This window comes from Branchiostoma floridae, chromosome 19 (assembly GCF_000003815.2).
Source record: "Branchiostoma floridae strain S238N-H82 chromosome 19, Bfl_VNyyK, whole genome shotgun sequence".
Taxonomy (NCBI): domain Eukaryota; kingdom Metazoa; phylum Chordata; class Leptocardii; order Amphioxiformes; family Branchiostomatidae; genus Branchiostoma; species Branchiostoma floridae.
The window spans coordinates 14290415-14310593 of record NC_049997.1 but is presented as its reverse complement, the minus strand read 5'-3'; the positions used below and the strand labels follow the sequence as shown (position 1 = coordinate 14310593).

Sequence of the window (20179 nt, the reverse complement as noted above, 5' to 3'; positions counted from 1 at the left end):
AATCAGTTCGGTATGCAAACGACGTGTTAAAAGTTAGGTACAACCATTGGCATTTGAAAGATGTCATAGCAAGACGTGGGACGAAGTCGTATTAGAATTCCATAAAGCCTTTCACTTGTTTTATCCAAAGTTCACAAAAGTGCTAAAATGAACGTAAATTCACATTTTAAAACTTTATTTCAAAGAATTCTATACAGTTCTACGTTAGTCAGGCGAAGTTTGATAGTATTGTTAGCAAATAGTACTAGATTATTTTTCGTGAAAGTTAGAAAAGCAAGCGCGTTGTCGTCCGCTCCCCTAAAGCGCCTGTATAGCGAGGCTACACATCTTCAATGTTGACCTATAAACATATCCCTAACAATCACAACAATATGTCTTGCGGTGAGCTGAAAATTTACCCTAAGTCCCTTTCAACCTAAATCTATAAATACAACTAGATTGATGGCAAGGATGTTGTCTTAGTTAGCTGAACCATTCACATTGGCTGTAGAAGAACTTTAAACCCATGAAAGGACCCACCTCTGTTGTAAACAATACCTACATTCAGTGCCACTCGACCGTTCTTTGAAGTCCCTAATACCATTTTATGCTTGCCTGCCTTCACACAAAACGTCTGCATGCGTTCTTTACAAGGATTATGGATATGCAGTGTCACTCTCTGCTCTTCCATACGTTTTCATAACATATGTTACAGTCTTGCAGAACAGTAAATTATTATGAAAGTAAAGAAACAAAATCAGAAAATTAACAAAGTTTAAAGAACGATCACAAGTTTTTCTGTTTTGCAAATTCGAGTGCACTTACAATAGTTAATAGTAACGTTACCAGTATAAAACATCATATTTAGAAGCTAACCCTGAAAGAGTTCCAGTCATGTATCAACCCCTATGCCATGACTGGTACGATGAGAAGGCAAATTTGTTGGCATCACTGTTGCTTAGCAACAAAAGACAACATGTTCTATCTCTTCTTGACGCTCACTGGTGCGTTTGGCGGAACAGACTTTGCGTTTAGCGGTAAATGGTCGGTCAGCCTTCAGCCTCTTATTCAGTGAACCGTTTCCCTTGTAGGTTCAAAAGAGAGTGTGAGAGAAAGGTCTTTCTGAATTTTCCATGGAACTTCTTTGTTTCTCAGTCTATTTTATTATATCAACACCTTTCAAACATACAATCGGTGGACTGTAACAATAAAATGGTGTTAGTAGCAAATGTGTCGCTTTAATTCTACCCAGTCAAATTTCATCGTCCAAAATCGCTAGAAAATCTTGTTCGTCAGAAAGTTCAAAGAAACATAACATCATAACATTGTGTTATCCTTCGTACAATGAATTGGTAATGTCTTGATAGCATTTGCGGTAAGGCGGTCAAGAAACTCGATTTGTTGGCATACATTGGCATAAAAACTTTTCCGTGTTGATTTTAAATCTAGGCCATACGGATTTGATTATATGGATCTTCTACCAAAAGTGATGCGAGTACATGTACATGACTTTGTGCAAAAAAGAGCTGAAAAAACTAGGTGAAAGTGTTGCCTTCACTATGAAATTTGAATGGTCAGAAATGTTGAAAATGCCTGAACATAAAGGGTATGATATACCAAACAAATGATTCTTTATTGTTGTTCTTTCGCATCTCATTCTTTAATCTCAGAAGATCCTCTAGTTTTATACCTATTTCCTATTTTTTTGAATACATGTACAGCATGTATGCTCAATTTTGCAGCTACTTTGTACGATTTACACTATGATCGTTGACTTTTTTCTTTGCAACGGATGAAAATTGATGTGCGGGCGAATTTCATCCCTATAACAAAATCATATTGGAATAAACAAACAAGTCAGTGTGGCCCCAGATGCAGAAATAGTGTCGCAAATCGTCCCAATGTCGCAAAGCAGGTCAGGCCGCCGAATACCTTGCCGCAAAGTAACCCTACACCTGTCCAATAGCGCTGGGACCATTCAGCATTGTGTGTATTGTTGACTTTTCTCTTGGTGTGGTGAAATCGCCTTCACTGAGGGTTGAACTAGCGTCTTTGCACGACAACCCCGGCTTTTCTTTCCGGAGAATTTTCGCGGGGTTTGCTTGTTCGAGGACCTGGTTTTCGTTCCTTTGGACCTTTCTGAGACCGAAGACGCCAGGGAAAATGTTTCGGAGTGTGTTAGTACTGTTGGCGGCCCTTGTACACCTATGTACCGGCGGTAAGTAATGTATATCTGTTAGTCAAAATAGAGAGGTACATGTAGAAGGAGATCAAAATGGCGTCACTGGTTGACTTCTTTAACAATCTGCATAACATCATGATAGAAATGACAGTCTCGACGTTTGTTGATTATCACAAATAACAATTCAAATTCTTAAACATCGTGTGTTTCATGGTTATAACAGATTATGGTGGTACATCAAAGTAAATATTTGCATGTCGCAATTTAAAATCTATAGTATACAGAGGCTTAATTTTGGATGTTTAATACACAATTTGTAACTGTTAAGGGTGTCATCTTTCCCAACTTAAATTTGCATCAGATGATGATAACATATTTACTGATTCATCTCTGACTGTTAGAAAAAACGTAGAACAAGTTTAATATGTTCCATCTCACAGTATTTTTGTGAGATTGACATAGACCTACACTTTTGTGAATGAATCACTCCAATCATCTTAGTTTGTATTGCATCGACAGATAGGAAACTATAGAGAATTGCTAAACTTTCATTCCAACACAGAGATAATGTAGGGACTTACCCCTAAATTTTCGGTCGATCTCCGTCGACCTTGTTCACAGAATGACCCTTTCTCATAGGAAACTATTTGACATATTAACCATATTGTACCTGGATAAATTTCGACGTGTACGTTGCTTGCGTTGATTGATATCACGTATGTCCCACATATATGACAGACCACATAGTATAATGTAGATATCTAATGCTTTATTGCCCGATAGACTAAATGCATTCCTATTGAAATTCGCATCAACTTTGCAAACATTCGATCTGTTTATGACGCACGATACACCATCAAATAGCCCACAGTATCACACCGTTTCCTGCGACTACGCTGCGACGTTCGAACGACCAAAAATGACAAAGATCGCTCAACGAATAACAGAGAAAAAGAACGTTTGTTTTTAAGTTTGGGTGTTTTGACGTCCTTTAAATCATACTTGTACAGCTTGCATTACATTCCAATTATAAAATAAAAGGTCACGTAAATACCAATTTTGGTCGCTGTACATCACCGTCTAGTGTGTATTTCGTTGTACTTTAAATCGTACTTTAACATTTTGCCTTATATCCCAAGTACCAAATCCATAACAAGGTTCACGTAAATCCAATTGTACGGTTGCTCAACGATCGCCGTCTAGTGAAAAGGTTTTTAGATATTGCTCTACATTTTAAGCTGTTTGAATTCTCCACTTATTGCTTTGCCTACTGTTATCACTAACAACTATATGTTATTTGTTATTAGGCACATGCGTTTTTATCATATTTTGCATGAGAAATTTTAATACTTGTAACTGTGGGATGTTGTTATATGTTAGGTATGCTATGCCCAGTGTCCATGTTTTCTGTGTAATTTTGTTACTTCTGGAAGAGTAGCTGTCGCATGTAACTGACAGCTTAAGAAGTTAATAAAACAACAACAACAACAACAACAACGACAACATCAATAAATAATATGTTGTTTGTGCCCTTAAGAATCCGTCACCTTTCCAAGCGGGGAGGTTCTGAACTCCGTTGACGATGTGCCGGACGCCTATGTCTCGGCTATCAACACCAGCAGTCTACTGTTCGACTCGGAGGTGGGTTCATGGTAGTATTGTGCAATGGATACGGTGGAAAATGAGGTGTATTTTATTATCAAGTACTCTTTATTGCACAAAAATTATAACGGGTATAATGTATGGCAAGTTCTACAGCAAGGTCTGTAGTTTGGCGTCTTTTATAACGCACTTTAAGTTCCCGAAAGCTGCCCGGCCGGGCCCCGGTTTGGAAAAGTCACGTATTTAAAGACGCGAGAAGAATATTCGAAGTGGAATTATCACATAGTAGATAATGTGATAATTGTGTTAGCTGACATTGTAGATAACTGTCGACTACTCTTTTGTGCGACCTGTACTTAACCCAGTGGGCATATATGCACAATAAAGGTATTCATTCATTCAATATTTGACTAATGCAGAAGTTGCTTGGCTAATTTCTAGGGCCTTGACAGCGTGAGTCTGTCCGTGTACGTGCCCGTGTCACGTTGGAAGTCTCCCGACCAGCGGTACTTCCGGGCCAACCCGACCTTCATCGCCTGTCTCCAGAACACCAGCACCGCACTCAGCGGCGAGGAGAAACCGGTAGGGAGCACAGAAAATCATTTCCTAGCCACACAAGTGCAAGGTTGCGTGGCTTTGAAATTAAAAAAAGTTTGCCTATCCAAGCACAAGTATAGTATACTGAACAATCGATTCTTCGGATCATTTTTGTTCTTTAACATATTTTTCTTAGCGCTAGGCATTGGAGTTGACATTCTTTGACAAACATGTACGTTTTGCGATTTTTTTTTGCAATCTATGACACATATTTGCTCATTTTCCAGCTCATATTTGTTTGTCTTTATTGTCAACCAATATATTGATATGAGCCCAAGTAACTTGTAAGAGAAATAAAATATCACGTTGTACCAGATATTCTTCACAATTCATTTGGCCGTTAGGATTTTGGAATATTTCGCGAATATCAACACTTTTTAAAGTTATAAGATAAGAAACGTTAACGTTCCGTATATCATTAAGTGTTGATATCTTCACATTGTCAGATTGAGATCGCGGAAGGATACAGAATAGCATCCGACTCACCTTCCTCAGATGCGCTGACAACAGGGGAGGCGGCGGTGGTGCGGTTTACAAACGCAACAGCCGGGATGACAGTGAACGACATCGTCAGAGTCGCCATCCAACAATGTGTCCCTGTGTTTGAGGTGAGAGAATTAACAACTTATAATTTGTACATTGAAAAAAGGAATATCTCATCCAAATCATACATTGTTTTCGAGATGTTTCTTTGCTCGAAAGTTATCTTTGATTGTAGAATTCAGTCAAAAAGGTTTTTAAACTGCCATTTCCAAAAGAAAGAAGTGGACTCTTCGATTGCACGCAATTTTCAAATGTGAGAGACCTGGTTTTTGTCAAGGAATAAATTCATCGCTTAAATGACGTCACTTGGTAAAAATTTCAAAATTTCAAACACATAACTCGATGAGCATTCGATCACATGTGGTGGGTAGTTTGTGGCGTCCCCCGTCTCTACTCAGAGATGGCTGTAGGTCCATGATCATGGTTTGTTGATGCCCTTGGTAGATAGTTGCTCAAATGTATCCAACAGTATAATATACCATTTGCGACATTGTCTATATTCACTACTGCTGTAAGCCCATATCCACGGTTTTACTTTTATGGCCCATATTTCTGGTCTATCTGACAGGACGTTCAAAGAAACATCGGAATCACGGTTACGGATGACACGGTACTGATACAGATGCGCCCTGACGACGGTTCCGACCTGGGGTTCGAGTCGGACTGGTGGACATACTTGGACTCTGCATATGGTGAGGGTCATTTTATCGTTCTACTGAACTGACTGAACACTACACTACACTACACTACACTACACTACACTTATCATGCGAAAATCATGTAGTTACATCCTTGAACACATGTAAAATTATTACTAGATTGAGTTTTAACAAAGACACCTAATATGTATTATACAAGTAAATCAATAGCTGAGATGATGATAGCTTTGGGTGAATTTTTCTTTGTTTGCTTCGGGACAGACGGTGGCAATGTGGTACTGCACTCAAGTTAGTAACTTATTTTAACAGTGCCACATACACAATACTGATAGAAGGTAAAAGTAGTACTTTACCTTTCCGACTGATCATGAACTCAGGTACACATACACATGGGTGGAGTAAGGAAGGCCGTGCAAAGTGCCTTTCCCAAGTGCACAACGTTGAGGACACGGCGAGTATACATGTAGGACTCGGGACCTCTGAAGTTTCGAGCCCAACAACCAGTCTACGCCTACCACGACGCCTAAACTTTTGTTGTTCGTTATTTCCTTAGACTTGGCCACAACTCCAACGTGTGAAGAAGACACTGCTCTGAGCGCCAACGGCGACAAGTACCCATCTACTGCTACCAGCGCAGAGGCCGAGGTTGGGGCCATAGACAGCGCTATCACACGGGACAGCGAGGACTTCAGGCAGTAAGTCTTGCCTTAATACCCTATCACACTTTGACGAAATCCCATCTTGCTTGATGTAAATCCCCTGCTTTACATACAATGTAGGTGACCATGGCCTCCCGAATTTCTCCAGTCAATGGTTATGAGTCACTAGTGAGCAAGGTTGATTGTGGTTGGTAGTTGGTCGGCGAGGCTACCTACTAGCCTTTAAAAGTCGCCTAGCCTGTGCCATGAATTTAGACCAATCAAACTCAAGAAAGTCATCTTCCTCTTAGATGCGATCAGCGGAACGAACTTGAGCTAGAATTGGACGTATTCCGTGTTACTCCTTACCCAGTACCTTCCTTGGTTGGGGAGCGGTCGAGAGCAAAGTCATGAGAAGATTCCTAAATGTGTGGTAGCTATAGGATCATAAACGACCTTGTTCTTCACCCTCAAGAAAGCTCGTCTGTTTAAGGCTCGCGATTTGCATTTTCGTGCACTGTACCAACATTCTTTAATTCTTTTCAATCATTTGTTCATCACAGGTTAGTCCAGTATCCAGCTAGCCATATCTTGTTTGCGGATGAAGAAAGCTCCTCGAGTTGGTGTGGTGCGGAAGGAGCGTCATGCAATCCGTGTGCGTCACATCCGGTTGGCTTTACCCCGTCCCAAAGGTAAGAGAGTACGCATGTGCGATTAACTCTAGCACTGACGATGATAGGTTTAAAAATCGATTTTTGACCCCCTTGATTTGTCATGATTAAAATTTTGGGAAAGCTGCTTTACAAATGCAACCCAAGGACACATTCTAAGGTCATATAGACTTTAAGTATGCGTAAAGAATTACTCTTGCACAGTTCACTCAGATGCAACTAGCATAAGGACATGTTAGCGTAGAGCAACTCTCTTCAATGTACAGCTAACTACATGTAGGTTTCTTGGTCTTGAAATGAGCCACCGTGTAACGTAATATCAGCAAATTGGCACATATGTACCTGAGGTAATGGTAAATTCTGAGAACTTATTCACAATCCATGTGGTTCATCCCATGAAAATACAAAATTCCATGTCCCAAAGTTACGCTAAGGGTCTTGAAGCAGGTTACAAACACAAGCAGCAAACGGCGTTCGAACGTTTGAATTCTTATGGCAAATTGTATTTCATCTTGCATTGGTCACTTGGAAATGGAATGGAAATCAAGGAGTTCTCCTCTTCACCTACTTAAATATACACAAATATCCCCGAATTCTGAAAACATAGCGCATGTTTTTGTTTAAACCATAGTCTACCCATCCCAAGGACGAACGGTAGGACGCTGCCCTATAGTCACAGCTCTACGCTTACCCGAACACAAAAAGCCACACAGATTACATCGGATCAACACAAATATTTACACAGGTTTGACCCCATTTGTCAAACAGCAAATGATCTGCTTTGGGGGACTATAAGTGCCTTTGTGGTGTATCTGTGACCGGTGACCACCACTTGGATGTGTAAGGGCATTTGATACCGCAGATTCGGACGTCATTCGGGGGTTGGGTTACGGTGCTCGAGCCCCGAAAAAGTAGTTCACCCAGCCACCTTAAATGCTTCTTAGAATGTAAGTTCTTATCGGTAAATCTTTTCCAAAAAGCAAATTCAAGTTATCAAAAACTACCACAGGCTATTTCTTCATGAAATAATTTTTTTCATTGACTTTTCAGAGAGTACAAATAAACAAAATGTAAATGTAGACAACATCATACAATATATGTTATATATTCTTTAATCTGCAAATTTCATACCCTCTCTTGCCAAGAAAAATCGACGACGCCTCTTGTGACAGTTAGTTTGGTCGTCTATTTTGATTGGCTGAGAGGCGTTTTTCAATTAATCTAATTATTTATTTCTCCAATGAAAAGTTTACCCTCACCGTGTCACAGCATCTAGCTCTAACGTAATGTAATACTTTACAGATGTGCAGACAGGGTGATGAGTAAGCGACTGTACACGGCACTTCTTAGAGTGGACAAACATGTCAGGGCACAACTCAACGGTTAGTGTTTGTTTGCTTCTAGACATTTCTACGTGGAAGCAACTTGAATGTATAAAGACACACCAGTTTAAAATGCTAAACGCCGAATATGATCCTTTGCGTAGAAGACGCTTTAACCACAGTATCATCTAATTTAGATATCTGCCATCCAAAAAAAGTCTGAAAGCTGCAATGATGCACGTAATTAAAACTGTCTTTTGATTTACTGGTTTCTATTCAAAGACGAAATATATTGTAAAGATAAATTTTTAACTTCTAAAGCTATGCTAGAAAGTTAATCATTTACAAGCCCCAAAACAAACACACAGACGATACCAAAAATATCAGTGTATCACTTACAAAGAGTATCACAGAGCTAAAATCTTAAACTCTATTCGACTGACATGAAATTTAGGAATCTTTTATACATGTGAAAAGGGACAGAACTTGAATTATATATGTGTAACTTTCCATGTACACTGCAGCCCGATTGAGGATAACCGAAGCGTGGGACGAGCCCCACTCGGGAGCCGCAGACGGGGACCAGGCGGAGAACAGTCTGCACAACGAGGGGCGCGCGGCAAAGCTCGAACTCTCCGGCTCTTCTGATCTCACCTCGCTGGCTAAATACTGCATCTGCGCAGACATCGACTACGTCGAACACAAAGGTAACATATTTTACTATAGTTACCACTCGTAAAAACAGAGGTATTGTCTACGTGTTTGTCCTAGTGTATGTTCTCATTGACTTGAATATTGCTGAGTGAAAGGATGTGAGGCTGAAAATGGTGTAGCTGAAGACCAGCATGATTGGAAGGCTTGTTTGGTTCGGGTCCAAAGTTGGTCCGGCGCAGGCTAGGCATGGCCCGAAGTCCACAGGAAGGCAGAAAATGCAAACCAGAAATAGCATAAGATTCACAATAATGCTACTGTGAGTCCTTAAAGGCAACATTCATTTAGTTTTACATTGGCAGCAACGTTTGAAAGAAAGCGCTTCAAAATAAGAAAGACACACTAGGTGTTCAGGACTTTAGGAAGTATTTCACGTATCTTTGCTTTCTTGTTTCTTCTTATTTTCGATGTGTTTCATAGCATCTGCAGTGTTTTGAGGGATGTCCTACGTAACCTTGGTTCCGGAGATTAGAATAAGACGTCCGATTTAGTCCATGCAGAAGCCACGGTATCAGGTTATCAGGGAAACGTGTGCCCTCAAAGGCAACATGCATCATCTTAGGTAAAATCCTTTGGCAGCAACGTTTGAAAAGAAAGCGCTTCAAAATAACAAAGACATACCAGGTGTTCAGCATATCTAAACTTATACGAATCTATATGTTGATCATCACGTGTAAGAACTAAAGAAAATAACTTTATTTACTACGATTTCGAGGTCCAATCTCTCGCTCGTGTCGGAAAGAGTCGCATTGTCCCTTTGGGTGGTGACATCTACTCTGCACCTAAAAAACACACCTCTTGGCAGAGAGACAGAGAGACAGACAGACAGACAGAGACAGAGGGAGAGAGAGACAGAAAGACAAAGAGAGATAGAGACCGAGAGACCGAGAGAGACAGACAGACAGACAGGGAAACAGGTCTAGAGAGACAGACGGACAGACAGACAGACATAGAGAGATACAGAGAGAGGGGTGACCTGGTGTGCTTGGCCAAAAACGCAAGTCATTGCGAAACGGCACTGCACAACCACTGGCTACTTGAAAACACTACATGCTTGACTTCAGTTGAGGCTTTACCTCCCCTATGTAGGGACTTACCTGTTCGTGGCCGTGCAAAAGCAGGAGGGATATTTGTCCAACTATATTGAGTTTGATAACGAAGCCCTGGTGCCAGTCCTGCCACCCAGCTCCAACACGGACACGTACGATGTCAGCGATGTCTATACCCGTGCATACCTCTTCGACAGCGACGGAAAGGTAAATTTCAAGACTTGATATGTGATTACCATTATGATAACCGTTAAGTAGTTATTACGTTTTTGATGTAGATAAATGTGATATATAGACTGAGCCAAATTTCATGATATTATCATTGCCATCGTATCATTATTACCGAAACGCATTACCATCCGTGAAGAGGGTACTGTGTGATTTTTACCATGTTTTTGAATGTGCACTTTGTGGCAAGTGGTATGTTTCATATGGTCGCTGTGGTTGGATTATGATCAAATTGGATAATGTTAGTTACTCAAATTAAGGTATGGCGAGATCGAAGATTCACATCGTTTGCGTTACTCCTAGCGACTTTGTTCGGTGGTGCAGCAGAAATTTCCGTTTTTACATCTTCTGCACTGGACATGCTTTAGTCATGAATTTTGGGTCTCGGGTTGTTTCTTGGGGGGCTGGTGAAAATGTAGCATGATAAAATCTTGCTTATACCAGCCACGACCGTCTTCCTGCGTAGAGTTACTGTAATACAGCCCTGGACAGCAGAGTTTGTGTTACACAGACTAAGTGAAAATAGTGTTACAGTAGGTTTGCGTCCACGACTGGCCTGTTAACTACATGAACAATTATTTACTTTAAACAATCTCGACTCCTCAATTGACGCTCTTCTTGTAACTTGTTTCCATATTAGGAGGACAAATATCTGTGCGATGACGCTACGATCGGTGACTTCAAGGACCCGGATGAGCGCTACTTCCGGTTGGACCCCACCCTGGTAAAATGTTACCAGGCCATCTCAACACGTGATAACAAATATAACAACGGTAAGATATTATCTGTTGTAAACGTTCACGTGTTCTGAGGCTTACCGGCTAAAGAAAATAAGAGCGAAGTAGAGGAGAGTTGATAGACGAAGTCTGATTGTAGAATCATGGTAAAAATGGTTAAGTCAACAGAGGCATTAGTGTTGATTACGTAAAGGACTTTAAATGCCAGTAGAAGTCAGATAATCCATCAATCAGATTCTTTGGTAGCGAAATGGACCATTATTTTGAGTATTGCCCGTTCACACGTTTTCACAGACAATAAGACCCAGGTTCAGGTCTGGACATGATCCTCTGGACATGGAGCGTACCAGTTCTTGTGCCTGAATTTTCTGTGCCGGTATCCACCACTATAAGTTATAACTAGTAACTATGTCTCATTTCTCCAGGAGCGGCCCGACGTAAGATCGTGGTGAATGTGGGGTACCGTTCCACGCCTGCTCAGAGTAACGAGTACGGCATCAACGACCCGCGGTACAACACCTTCAACCGCGGGTACGCCATGCAGCTCAGTTACGAGGACGGCGTGGACACTGAGACATACAACCCCGCACGGCTGGCGACTATCGCTGCTTCTCAGTGCGGAAAGCTCTTCAAAACGGCCGGCGTTTCCATAGGTATGTCGATTCTTTTACGTGTTTTAATGTTTTTAAAAAGTCTTTCCCAAGCCGCACTAGATATGCGTTATACAAATTAAGTCCTTATTTGCATGATATATACATGTTTGTGTAGATCTTTGTCTAAGCTACCAACATGCCTAGAATGATGGAAATCCGTCGTTCCTTTCTTCAGTTATCTTCCTTGGACTGTTTCGACAAAAATACCCTTGTAATTCCAAAATTAGATGTTAGGGAGCTCAAACTCCAAATGTCAAGTATCGTATCCAAGACAAGAGATACAATTAAAAAAAACTGCTATAATGATAGAATATAGTATTACATAGTCATGTACTATCTAATTTCGCTGATTACCTTCTAATTTTGTTTCATTTGTACACTTTTGTCAAAGCTACCTACATTCCAAAAATAAAACATCTGACCTAACAGATCATTTCCGCGACTATTCACCTACAGGGCTGGGACTATACACCGACTCCATCTTTGTTGACATGCGGAATGAGCAGGAGCTATGGGTGGAGACATCAGATGCTCTACCGGCCGACACGTCTGAAGATGAGTGGTTCGACAAAACGGACGAGTACGTCTTCGCTTCGGAGGGTAAGCACACACTGTCATCAAATACTTGAAGACTTATGTGTAAGTTGAAATGTAGTGTCTTGTCTCAATGGTAGTGCTGTGGTGCTAGGTTTACATGCACGAGGAAGTGTTACAGAGAATATAAATAGCAACAAATCTTTAGTCATGACTTACATCAATTAATGCTAAGGCCTCACATGCTCTCGATGGTTGTCAATGATCTTTCAACCATCATCATCACAGTCCTTTTCGTCCATGAAATATGTATGTAAGACGCGATGGTCGTCATCAGGCTTTCCTCTGGTTCAATCCTTTTCACCCTTTCTTGCTCAGTGGCCACTGTTATGTAGAAGATGCCTAAAAAGCGTTATTAATGTTCATAAACGTAATCATAATTATGGATTTTTCTCTCCGCAGAGGACCGCATCATTGAGCCAGATGACCCGGTATCTGCCTGTCTGGACTTTATCGCTCCCGAGAAGCAGTCCAGCGACTTTGAACATCCCAGCAGCGCCAAGAGACGCAAGAAGAGAACAGCAAACGACGTGTGCACGCCATCCTCTTCTACCACACACTGCTCACAGACGGCAGCACATAGGGACAACGAGGTACAGTACAGTACAATTACCTTCGCCAAGAAGGTTATGTTTTTGATAGCATTCGTGCGTAAGCGTGTTCAGATTTGAAAGCAGACATAAAGCACGGAGGCCTCTCTTACAATTGATAAAGAAACTCAAAGAGCTAAGGAAGAACAGCGGAGAAACATAAAGAAGGCTGAATGCAGCAGCTACAGATCTTCATAAAGACATGAGATGTAGAACACAGTGAATGATGATGATGATGAGTGTTTTGGATCGGTATTTGTTTGTATTCAACGGTGACTAGCACAACTTACGAAGCTATTATTGATGGAATGTTTTGAAATTCATGGCCTTTGGACAGAGCTTGAAAGAAATGGCCACGATTTGTAATTGATAGATAGCTTTTGTGCTAAGAAGAAAGTTTGGGACCCCTAACATCTTTCTTATCCCTTGTCCTGCTGGCAATTTTTTACCCATATACCCTCCCTGTGCTGGGCATTTTTGATTCTCTTCAAAGTATGGGAAATGCTTTTACTTTGCTATTTTTTACTTACTTTGCATTTAAGTAACCCTATAATGTTATACATCAATAGAAAGCTGAGAGTCTCTACTTTTAAGTAATGTCTTCAAAGTTTGACCCTGAGTCATAAAAATGATATGCAAGGGTAATAAATCAATAAAACAAGTTATTTTCATAAACTTTTGTATTAATAATACCTGAATTTCATAAATAATCTTAGTATCAACACTACAACATTCCTATGACATACTGACAACATCAGAGCCACACATGCAGCAAAAAAAATTACCCAGGTATCACTGCAGGTGAGTTTATGGCTAGGTATTGTCCTGGGTGCTGAAAAGGCTGTTCAATAGGATAATGTAACATATGATCAGCTCCATCTGTCACTAATTATTTGCCACATCAAGGTACTCAATGACCTCCACAAAAGTAACCAAGGTCGAATTTGCAGCTTAACAGACTGTCCTAATTCGTTTCCTGTTGCGTGGGGGGTAATTTTCCATAAAAATGGTAAAGTTCATGTGCATATCTTCTTTTCTCATGTTTGGCAGCATTTCTTCACCATTCTTGCCCAAAATTGGATGTTCTGCCTCAGAATCAGTGGGGAAAGGCTCCTTATGCACTTGTTACCAAGTTAACTTTGACATTTTAGCGACTTAACTAAGCATTTATGCCCCAAAGCACGAAAAAAACATGAAAAAACCATATCTGCAGACGACAGTCGGCCATCTTGGCTCATTAACATAATTTATGCCCGCAAAGAGCTCTGTGATTGATTGCGCAACCAGGATATTGACCCTTGACCCCATTCATGCAGCCCCCATCTTCTTCCCAGCTGTTCCTGGTTACCACACAGAAGCCACAAATGTTCCTGTGGGGAATACCCCCAACCGGTTAAATAACCGGACCCGCACACAGGCACAGCATGTGCATCCGGTTATATACTGCAAGGATGTTTTTATCAGAGACTTTCGGAAAGAAGATGATTTACGGACGGATGAATGGATTTTCATGATTTTGGAAGATACATGCCCAATTTATGCAGGGCAGCAGAAGACTGCACGGTCGTTAGTTCTCTTTTTATGGATTACCACATCTCGATACTCAAAATATCGTTATTTAAATCGTCTGTCCTGATGATAACAAGTCAGTGATGTTTTTCCTCATCAGGTATCCCATGTGATGAGCATGGTGGTCCGAAAGTACTTGGAAGGTGACCTTGAAGACAGGCTGCGAGCTGCTTTGCGGGGCTGCACTGGAGCATGTGGCACTTGTATGGAAGGTGAGTTTGACGTCTCGGACACCTCGAGTTCTTAAACTATAGATATCAAATTATGATATCATTTTTTTCAGATACTTAGACCTCTGTATCTTTCATCAGTCAGCCAAATATGTAACACATATAAACAGACTAAACTGCACAATCAAGAAATCAAAAGCTTAATCATAGAAGACTGGGGGCGGTATAGACTTCCTGACTCCTGACACGTTTGACCAAGTGCTGACGTCACATGTGTGTCACGTGACATAGGGAAACGATTGGGCATTGAAATGTGAAGACAACTGTAGGACAGTCTAAAATTCGATTTGCTGCCGTTTTCTGTGGGGAAGTTTAAGCTTCGTGCTATCTTGATTGCCAACGCAGCGTTTATAGTAATACATCTTTTTAAAATCTTAATTCTAAGCATCATTTTGTTGCTAATTCATGCAAACATTTTCGTTCCTCCAGGAAGCATCTGGGACGAAAAGGTCCGAAACTGCAACAATTTCATGCACTGGGTTCCCTTCAACCTGGGGAACAACGAAACTGACGTCACCAACATTCATCCCAGAAACAACCTGGAGCTAAAGGCTTATGCGTGTCATCCCGGGCACTGTATCATCGAGGCACCACTTTTCTCCTTGTTGGGTACGTACTGACGACCGTAGTGTATATAGTACATGCCAGCATGTAGTTTAACATCTAACACATCGGCACTGAACGCGGAAGGTCTTTGTTCAGTGTTGATGCACCTGTGTGTTTGTTTGTATATATGTGTGTGTGCGTGTGTGTGTGTGTATCTGTATCTGTTTGTGCTTCCTACCCTCTCTGGCCAGCATAACATACAAAACTATGGATACTAGTAGGTGGGAGGTTACTTGGTATGTTGATAAGACGAGAGTCAAGGTCGGTTTTTCTCCTCCCACCCATCTGTTTTTCTTATAGTTATACTGCACTTGAACTTCCTGTTCTAGTCATGCCATGTTCTTGATTTTTGAATGATAGATTACAGACGTTTGGGTCATAAGGGTATAATATTAGGTCCCTGATAGCTTTTTCTGAAATTGCAGTAACGTTTGTTTTCTTGCTATGCTATGTTATGTTTTGTTTCTTTGAGTACAAATATCTGTATGAAACAACAGTGTGAAAGAGTTACTATCATGAAGGAAATAAACTATAACCTACTTGATATCATAACACTGACTTTGTTGTTGTTTCCCTCCTTAGTACAAAGCGTTGACGAGCGCTACCGACCCGACCCTGCTCAAAGCGCTGAGCAAGAGCTGTACTCCTCCGAGCAGAACCCCCTCCCCATCATGGACCTGCTGTACAAGCTGTACGCCATGCACGCCCGGGGGCAGGTCAACGTCTGGGTGGCGACAGAGGAGGAGATCAACAGTCTGGAAAGCTCGCTGCAGGTAAAAACAAAACTCTCATTGAAGAGGTTAATCAAAACAAAACTCATAAGCTGTGTATGTTTTGTAACAGTTACTGTGAACAATTCAGATGTGAAGATATTATGAATTTCTCTTCCACACATACGCAACTTAATGTAGATTTCAAACACGCGAATCACTGAGCAGTGGATGAAATGTAGCAGATAGTTTGTGGCGTCCTCTGTCACGTTTTAACGCCCAGTTCTTTATTCTTGCTTTAAAATCAATAACAATAGATTATACCAATACATGTAAACTTCCACAATCTTATCATTATCATTCCAACAGCAAACAAATGTAGGGCAAAGTCAAGTTGTTTGCTGTTGGAATCCAAACTGTCTTCAGCTTGACTTGTCTTACAATGTCTCCGATTGGACATCTAAAATTGTCTTCATTCATAGTTAGGGTATAAAAGATCAATTTCTTCCAGGTCATTTCAGTGTCACCGACGAAGGATAGTGGATTCTATCCGAAACGTCTGATCGTTTCCCAAACGATATCCAGTTGCTTGAGTAACTAATTTTGGTGTATCTTATTACCTGGATGTCTAACCTACATCGGTGTAGAAAAAATAATTCACAGTAACAACATGGTTTCGCTTTTGTGTTATCTCTATTTCAAGGTCGCTATGGTCTACAACAAGGACGTCACCGGCGTTACCATCTACGTTACGAACCCGGACGTGGTGGCCGACGTGGAAACAGCGGCTCGCAAGTTTGTTGAGGACTGGGCCACGTCAGCATGTACCGAGCACACCCGGGACACCATCGCGCCGCTGACGGTCGAGGCTGCGCCAGCAGGTACGTAATGCCTCCGTCAGATTTTCATGGGGGGTCCGCATATGCTAGGGTCACATTTCCAAACCGGGGCCCGACCAGGCAGCGAAAATAGGATAAGAAAGGCAACAAAGCACACAGAATTTAAAAAAAAAATAGGAGCATAATTTGTGTAAAAATATTCCTTGGTAAAATTTTCATATATCGTTTCCGCAAACATCCCAACCGGGCCCATTTCGGAAATAAGACCTAAGCCCTAGTGTCTTATTCCAAACCGGGGCTTTCTGGAAAAAAGGTATGATGTAAAAGACACCAAACTACAAAAGACGTAAGAAGAATAGTCGTGGGTAATATTTGTGTATATTTTTACGTATACATTTCTATTTTTCGTTTCCACAATCAGCCCTGCCTGGCCCGGTTTGGAGATGTGACGTTAGCCATAGTTGGCAAAGTCTATTTGTTACTGAATCACGAGTTGATATAGATTAGACTTAAGATCAACCCGGGGTCCGGTCTGACCCCAATATAGCCTGGTAGCCGCAGGGTGTCACATGGGGTCAAGTATCACGCCAATAAGTAAAAAAAACAGCCCGTCAACTGCCCGGCAGGGCTTCTTTATGTACAATTGTGACTAAAGCATAGCTCGTCCTTTACTTTTCTTTCCCAGCTAAGAGAAGACGCAGTCCTGAGTACGACCTCCGGGACCAGCTGTTGGAGAGGGAACAGAAGTGGGAGGAGCGGTGGATGCAGTCCAAGCTCAGATCCGGCGGGGGGATGTAAACTCAATGGAACGCCAAATTCATTTCCGGCGGGGGGATGTAAACTCAATAGAACTTACAGAGATGTGTGCTATTTGTTTCATATAGACGCTCATAGCTACACTTTGTCATGTACCAAGCTGCTATTTCAGTTTGGCATGAACGCGAATGAAATAATGTTTATGTTTTGTTTTAAATTTCCTAGCAACTGTAAACAATAAACTAGTCGGAAAGTCTATTCTTTGTAAAAACAAAACGTTATCGAGTGATATAGTATACCTGTGTGCAGATTATACGGAAAATTGACATTGTCATTTTCATCAAAGAAAATTGATACAATTATGTAAATAGTTCTTTTCGTGGATTTTTAAAAAGCGTTTGACACATGAAAAAAAAATATTGTACTACAGTAACAGGATTGCAGACATTCTTTAAAACATTGGCTGCATAAAGATGTATTCTACATGTTTGAAATAAAAGCCTAACTACTGCATTTCAGTAGTTAATGTGCCGTGATGTTTTTTTTTTTTTCAAACAGAATGAAAGCGCTCTTCTTATTGAAATTAGAGCATGTAGTAAGACTACATTATGGTTCGAAAAAATGCATTCTTTGTGAGTCCGTTATTTTAGTTTTAGAGCGGTAAATGTTATGAAAACAAAGCAGGCTTGGACAACGGTACGGTACTTTTGAGCTAAGGTACAATACTTGAAAAAGGGAGGTTATTTTCTGTCAAAATTTCTATTGTAATGTATTTTGAGCTTTGTGAATACGCATTTACACCTCGGCGTATATTCAAGTCGTATGCATTGCGTATTGGCATCATTTTGGATTTAGTTAAAGTGAAAAACCTATTTTCGGTTGGATAACCAGACTGCACAACGGTGAATCAATGTGAAATTACTTCCTCACCGCAAACTTACTTTAGCTAAACATGTCACTACACAACATAGACTGACTTGAGTACATTCACAAGTGTAAATCGGGCCTTATAAATTATAGCCTGGTCACATACGTCGTGCGAGCGTCGTACGGCGATCGCAAACTGAGAAAACTCGTGGGACAGTCGTGTAAGAATCATCTGCCTTCTATCGGAAAATGCTATAATCTTATTTCCTGTCGGTTGGTTCTGTAACAAGTTGTTTAAAAATTCTACGATAGCAGACGACCATGTGATCGAGCCGTGAAACAGGGGCCACTACTCAATAGAGTTTATTGCCCTTCGGTGCGCTCTCACTGCACTTGGGTCAAGTTTGCGTCACTGCGGAGTTCGTTCACTGAGTCACTCTCTTGTCATTTTCTCCAATTTTTTAGAAGTTAGACATTGCGTAATACGTAAAAGTATGACTTAGAAGACGACAAATTACACAAAAGTAAGAAGATTCGTTCTTTATCTCTAAAATTCGTTGAGTATTTTTCGAACCCCGCAGTGACGTAAGTGCAATGAGAGTGCACCTTTAGGCTTACGACATGTCAAAGTAGTCGTCGTGCGACAATTCAAAACTAGAAAGGGGTTTGTCAGAAGGCAAAGATGGTATCTAAGCTGATTTGCATGCAAACCTCGGGTTGTTTGAGAAGATTCACGGATCTTGGTCGCTCTCAAAGGTGGAGAATTTGCCTCAGCCGAGTTTTCATGGTAAGTAGACTTGAATAGAATAAAGAATGAATTAGCTAAGCGTATTTTTCTGCCTACCTAACAACTGTTAGCATTGACTTGAAATCAACAAAAGACACTCTTAAAGGATAAGAGTCGTTTTTGTATTTTATTAATCGCATCGAAATATATATCAATTAAAGAAGCTACACTGTTCTAGTAGTATAGGAAAAAACAGAATTATCAGTAGAAGGGGGATTTGAAGACAATATCACCTATTATATAGTAAGATTACGCAAGAAGATAACAAAATCTGAATGTCTTGGAATGTTAACGCTGGTTAGAATTATTCACATTCAAACAAAGCAGCACATAGATTAGATTGAACCTTTTACGTTTAGTGATGACACATGCTTCGGCGTTACCGTTATCTTAAGGAGACAACAGCTTCTTATACCAAATGATCCTGACAAAAATTGCACAGTGGAAACTTTGAGTCGGAATTCTACACAGTGTTAGAAGTTATAGGTTAGGACCCGTTTTATTGTGACCTTCTTTTGTATCACTCAATTGAACACATTATAACACATTGAAAATTTTGTGCAGTTGTCTTATATTTCATTTCATTATCTTGCTGGCTACCAAAAGAGGATGCTTGAGTTTATACATATTGTTTTGAAGATGTCCCTGTTTGTTTCAGTTGTATTTGAATAGTCTTCGATGACCTATTTTGCTAATGGTTCGTCGTTACTTAAGGTGGTATCTCACTGCACTTGGGGCGCCGGTTCGGCACTGCGGGGTTCGTTCACTGCGGCACTATTGTGTTAGCTGTTTTTTCATGATTCAGATATTGCGTAATACGTAAAAGTATGACTTAGAAGACAACAAAATACAGAAAACGTAAGATAATTCTTCTTTATCTCTAAGATTCGTTGAGTAATCTTTCGTACCCCGCAGTGCCGCACCGGTGCCCCAAGTGCAGTGAGATACCTGTGTTTCAAGGTCGGCCCTAGAAAACAGTTCAACCGAAGATTTGATGACATATTGCTGTTAACGATGAATGAAAAGGAGTCACATCAAGAATGCTTTAGACTTAGCTTTA

General features: G+C 40.7%; 1 protein-coding gene across 1 annotated transcript; it reads left to right on the top strand.

The window, feature by feature from the left end:
• Nucleotides 1-1790: 1790 nt before the first annotated feature.
• LOC118406388 lies at nucleotides 1791-18001 on the top strand. Its single transcript, XM_035806376.1, has 19 exons — nucleotides 1791-2197; nucleotides 3699-3802; nucleotides 4205-4345; nucleotides 4807-4968; nucleotides 5472-5595; nucleotides 6116-6257; nucleotides 6764-6892; nucleotides 8174-8253; nucleotides 8718-8900; nucleotides 9994-10160; nucleotides 10822-10954; nucleotides 11344-11571; nucleotides 12028-12171; nucleotides 12568-12758; nucleotides 14425-14536; nucleotides 14984-15163; nucleotides 15743-15933; nucleotides 16574-16751; nucleotides 17395-18001. The coding sequence occupies exons 1-19, from the start codon at nucleotides 2143-2145 to the stop codon at nucleotides 17505-17507; spliced, it is 2757 nt and encodes a 918-aa protein (XP_035662269.1). The 5' UTR covers nucleotides 1791-2142; the 3' UTR covers nucleotides 17508-18001.
• The last annotated feature ends 2178 nt before the right edge of the window (nucleotides 18002-20179 follow it).

Bases quoted from the DNA above. Each gene is read 5' to 3' on its own strand.
- LOC118406388 (XM_035806376.1), top strand. From the start codon at position 2,143: ATGTTTCGGAGTGTGTTAGTACTGTTGGCGGCCCTTGTACACCTATGT. The intron at 3,803-4,204 runs GTGGGTTCATGG...GCTAATTTCTAG, and splicing joins GTCTACTGTTCGACTCGGAG to GGCCTTGACAGCGTGAGTCT. The intron at 14,537-14,983 runs GTGAGTTTGACG...TCGTTCCTCCAG, and splicing joins ATGTGGCACTTGTATGGAAG to GAAGCATCTGGGACGAAAAG.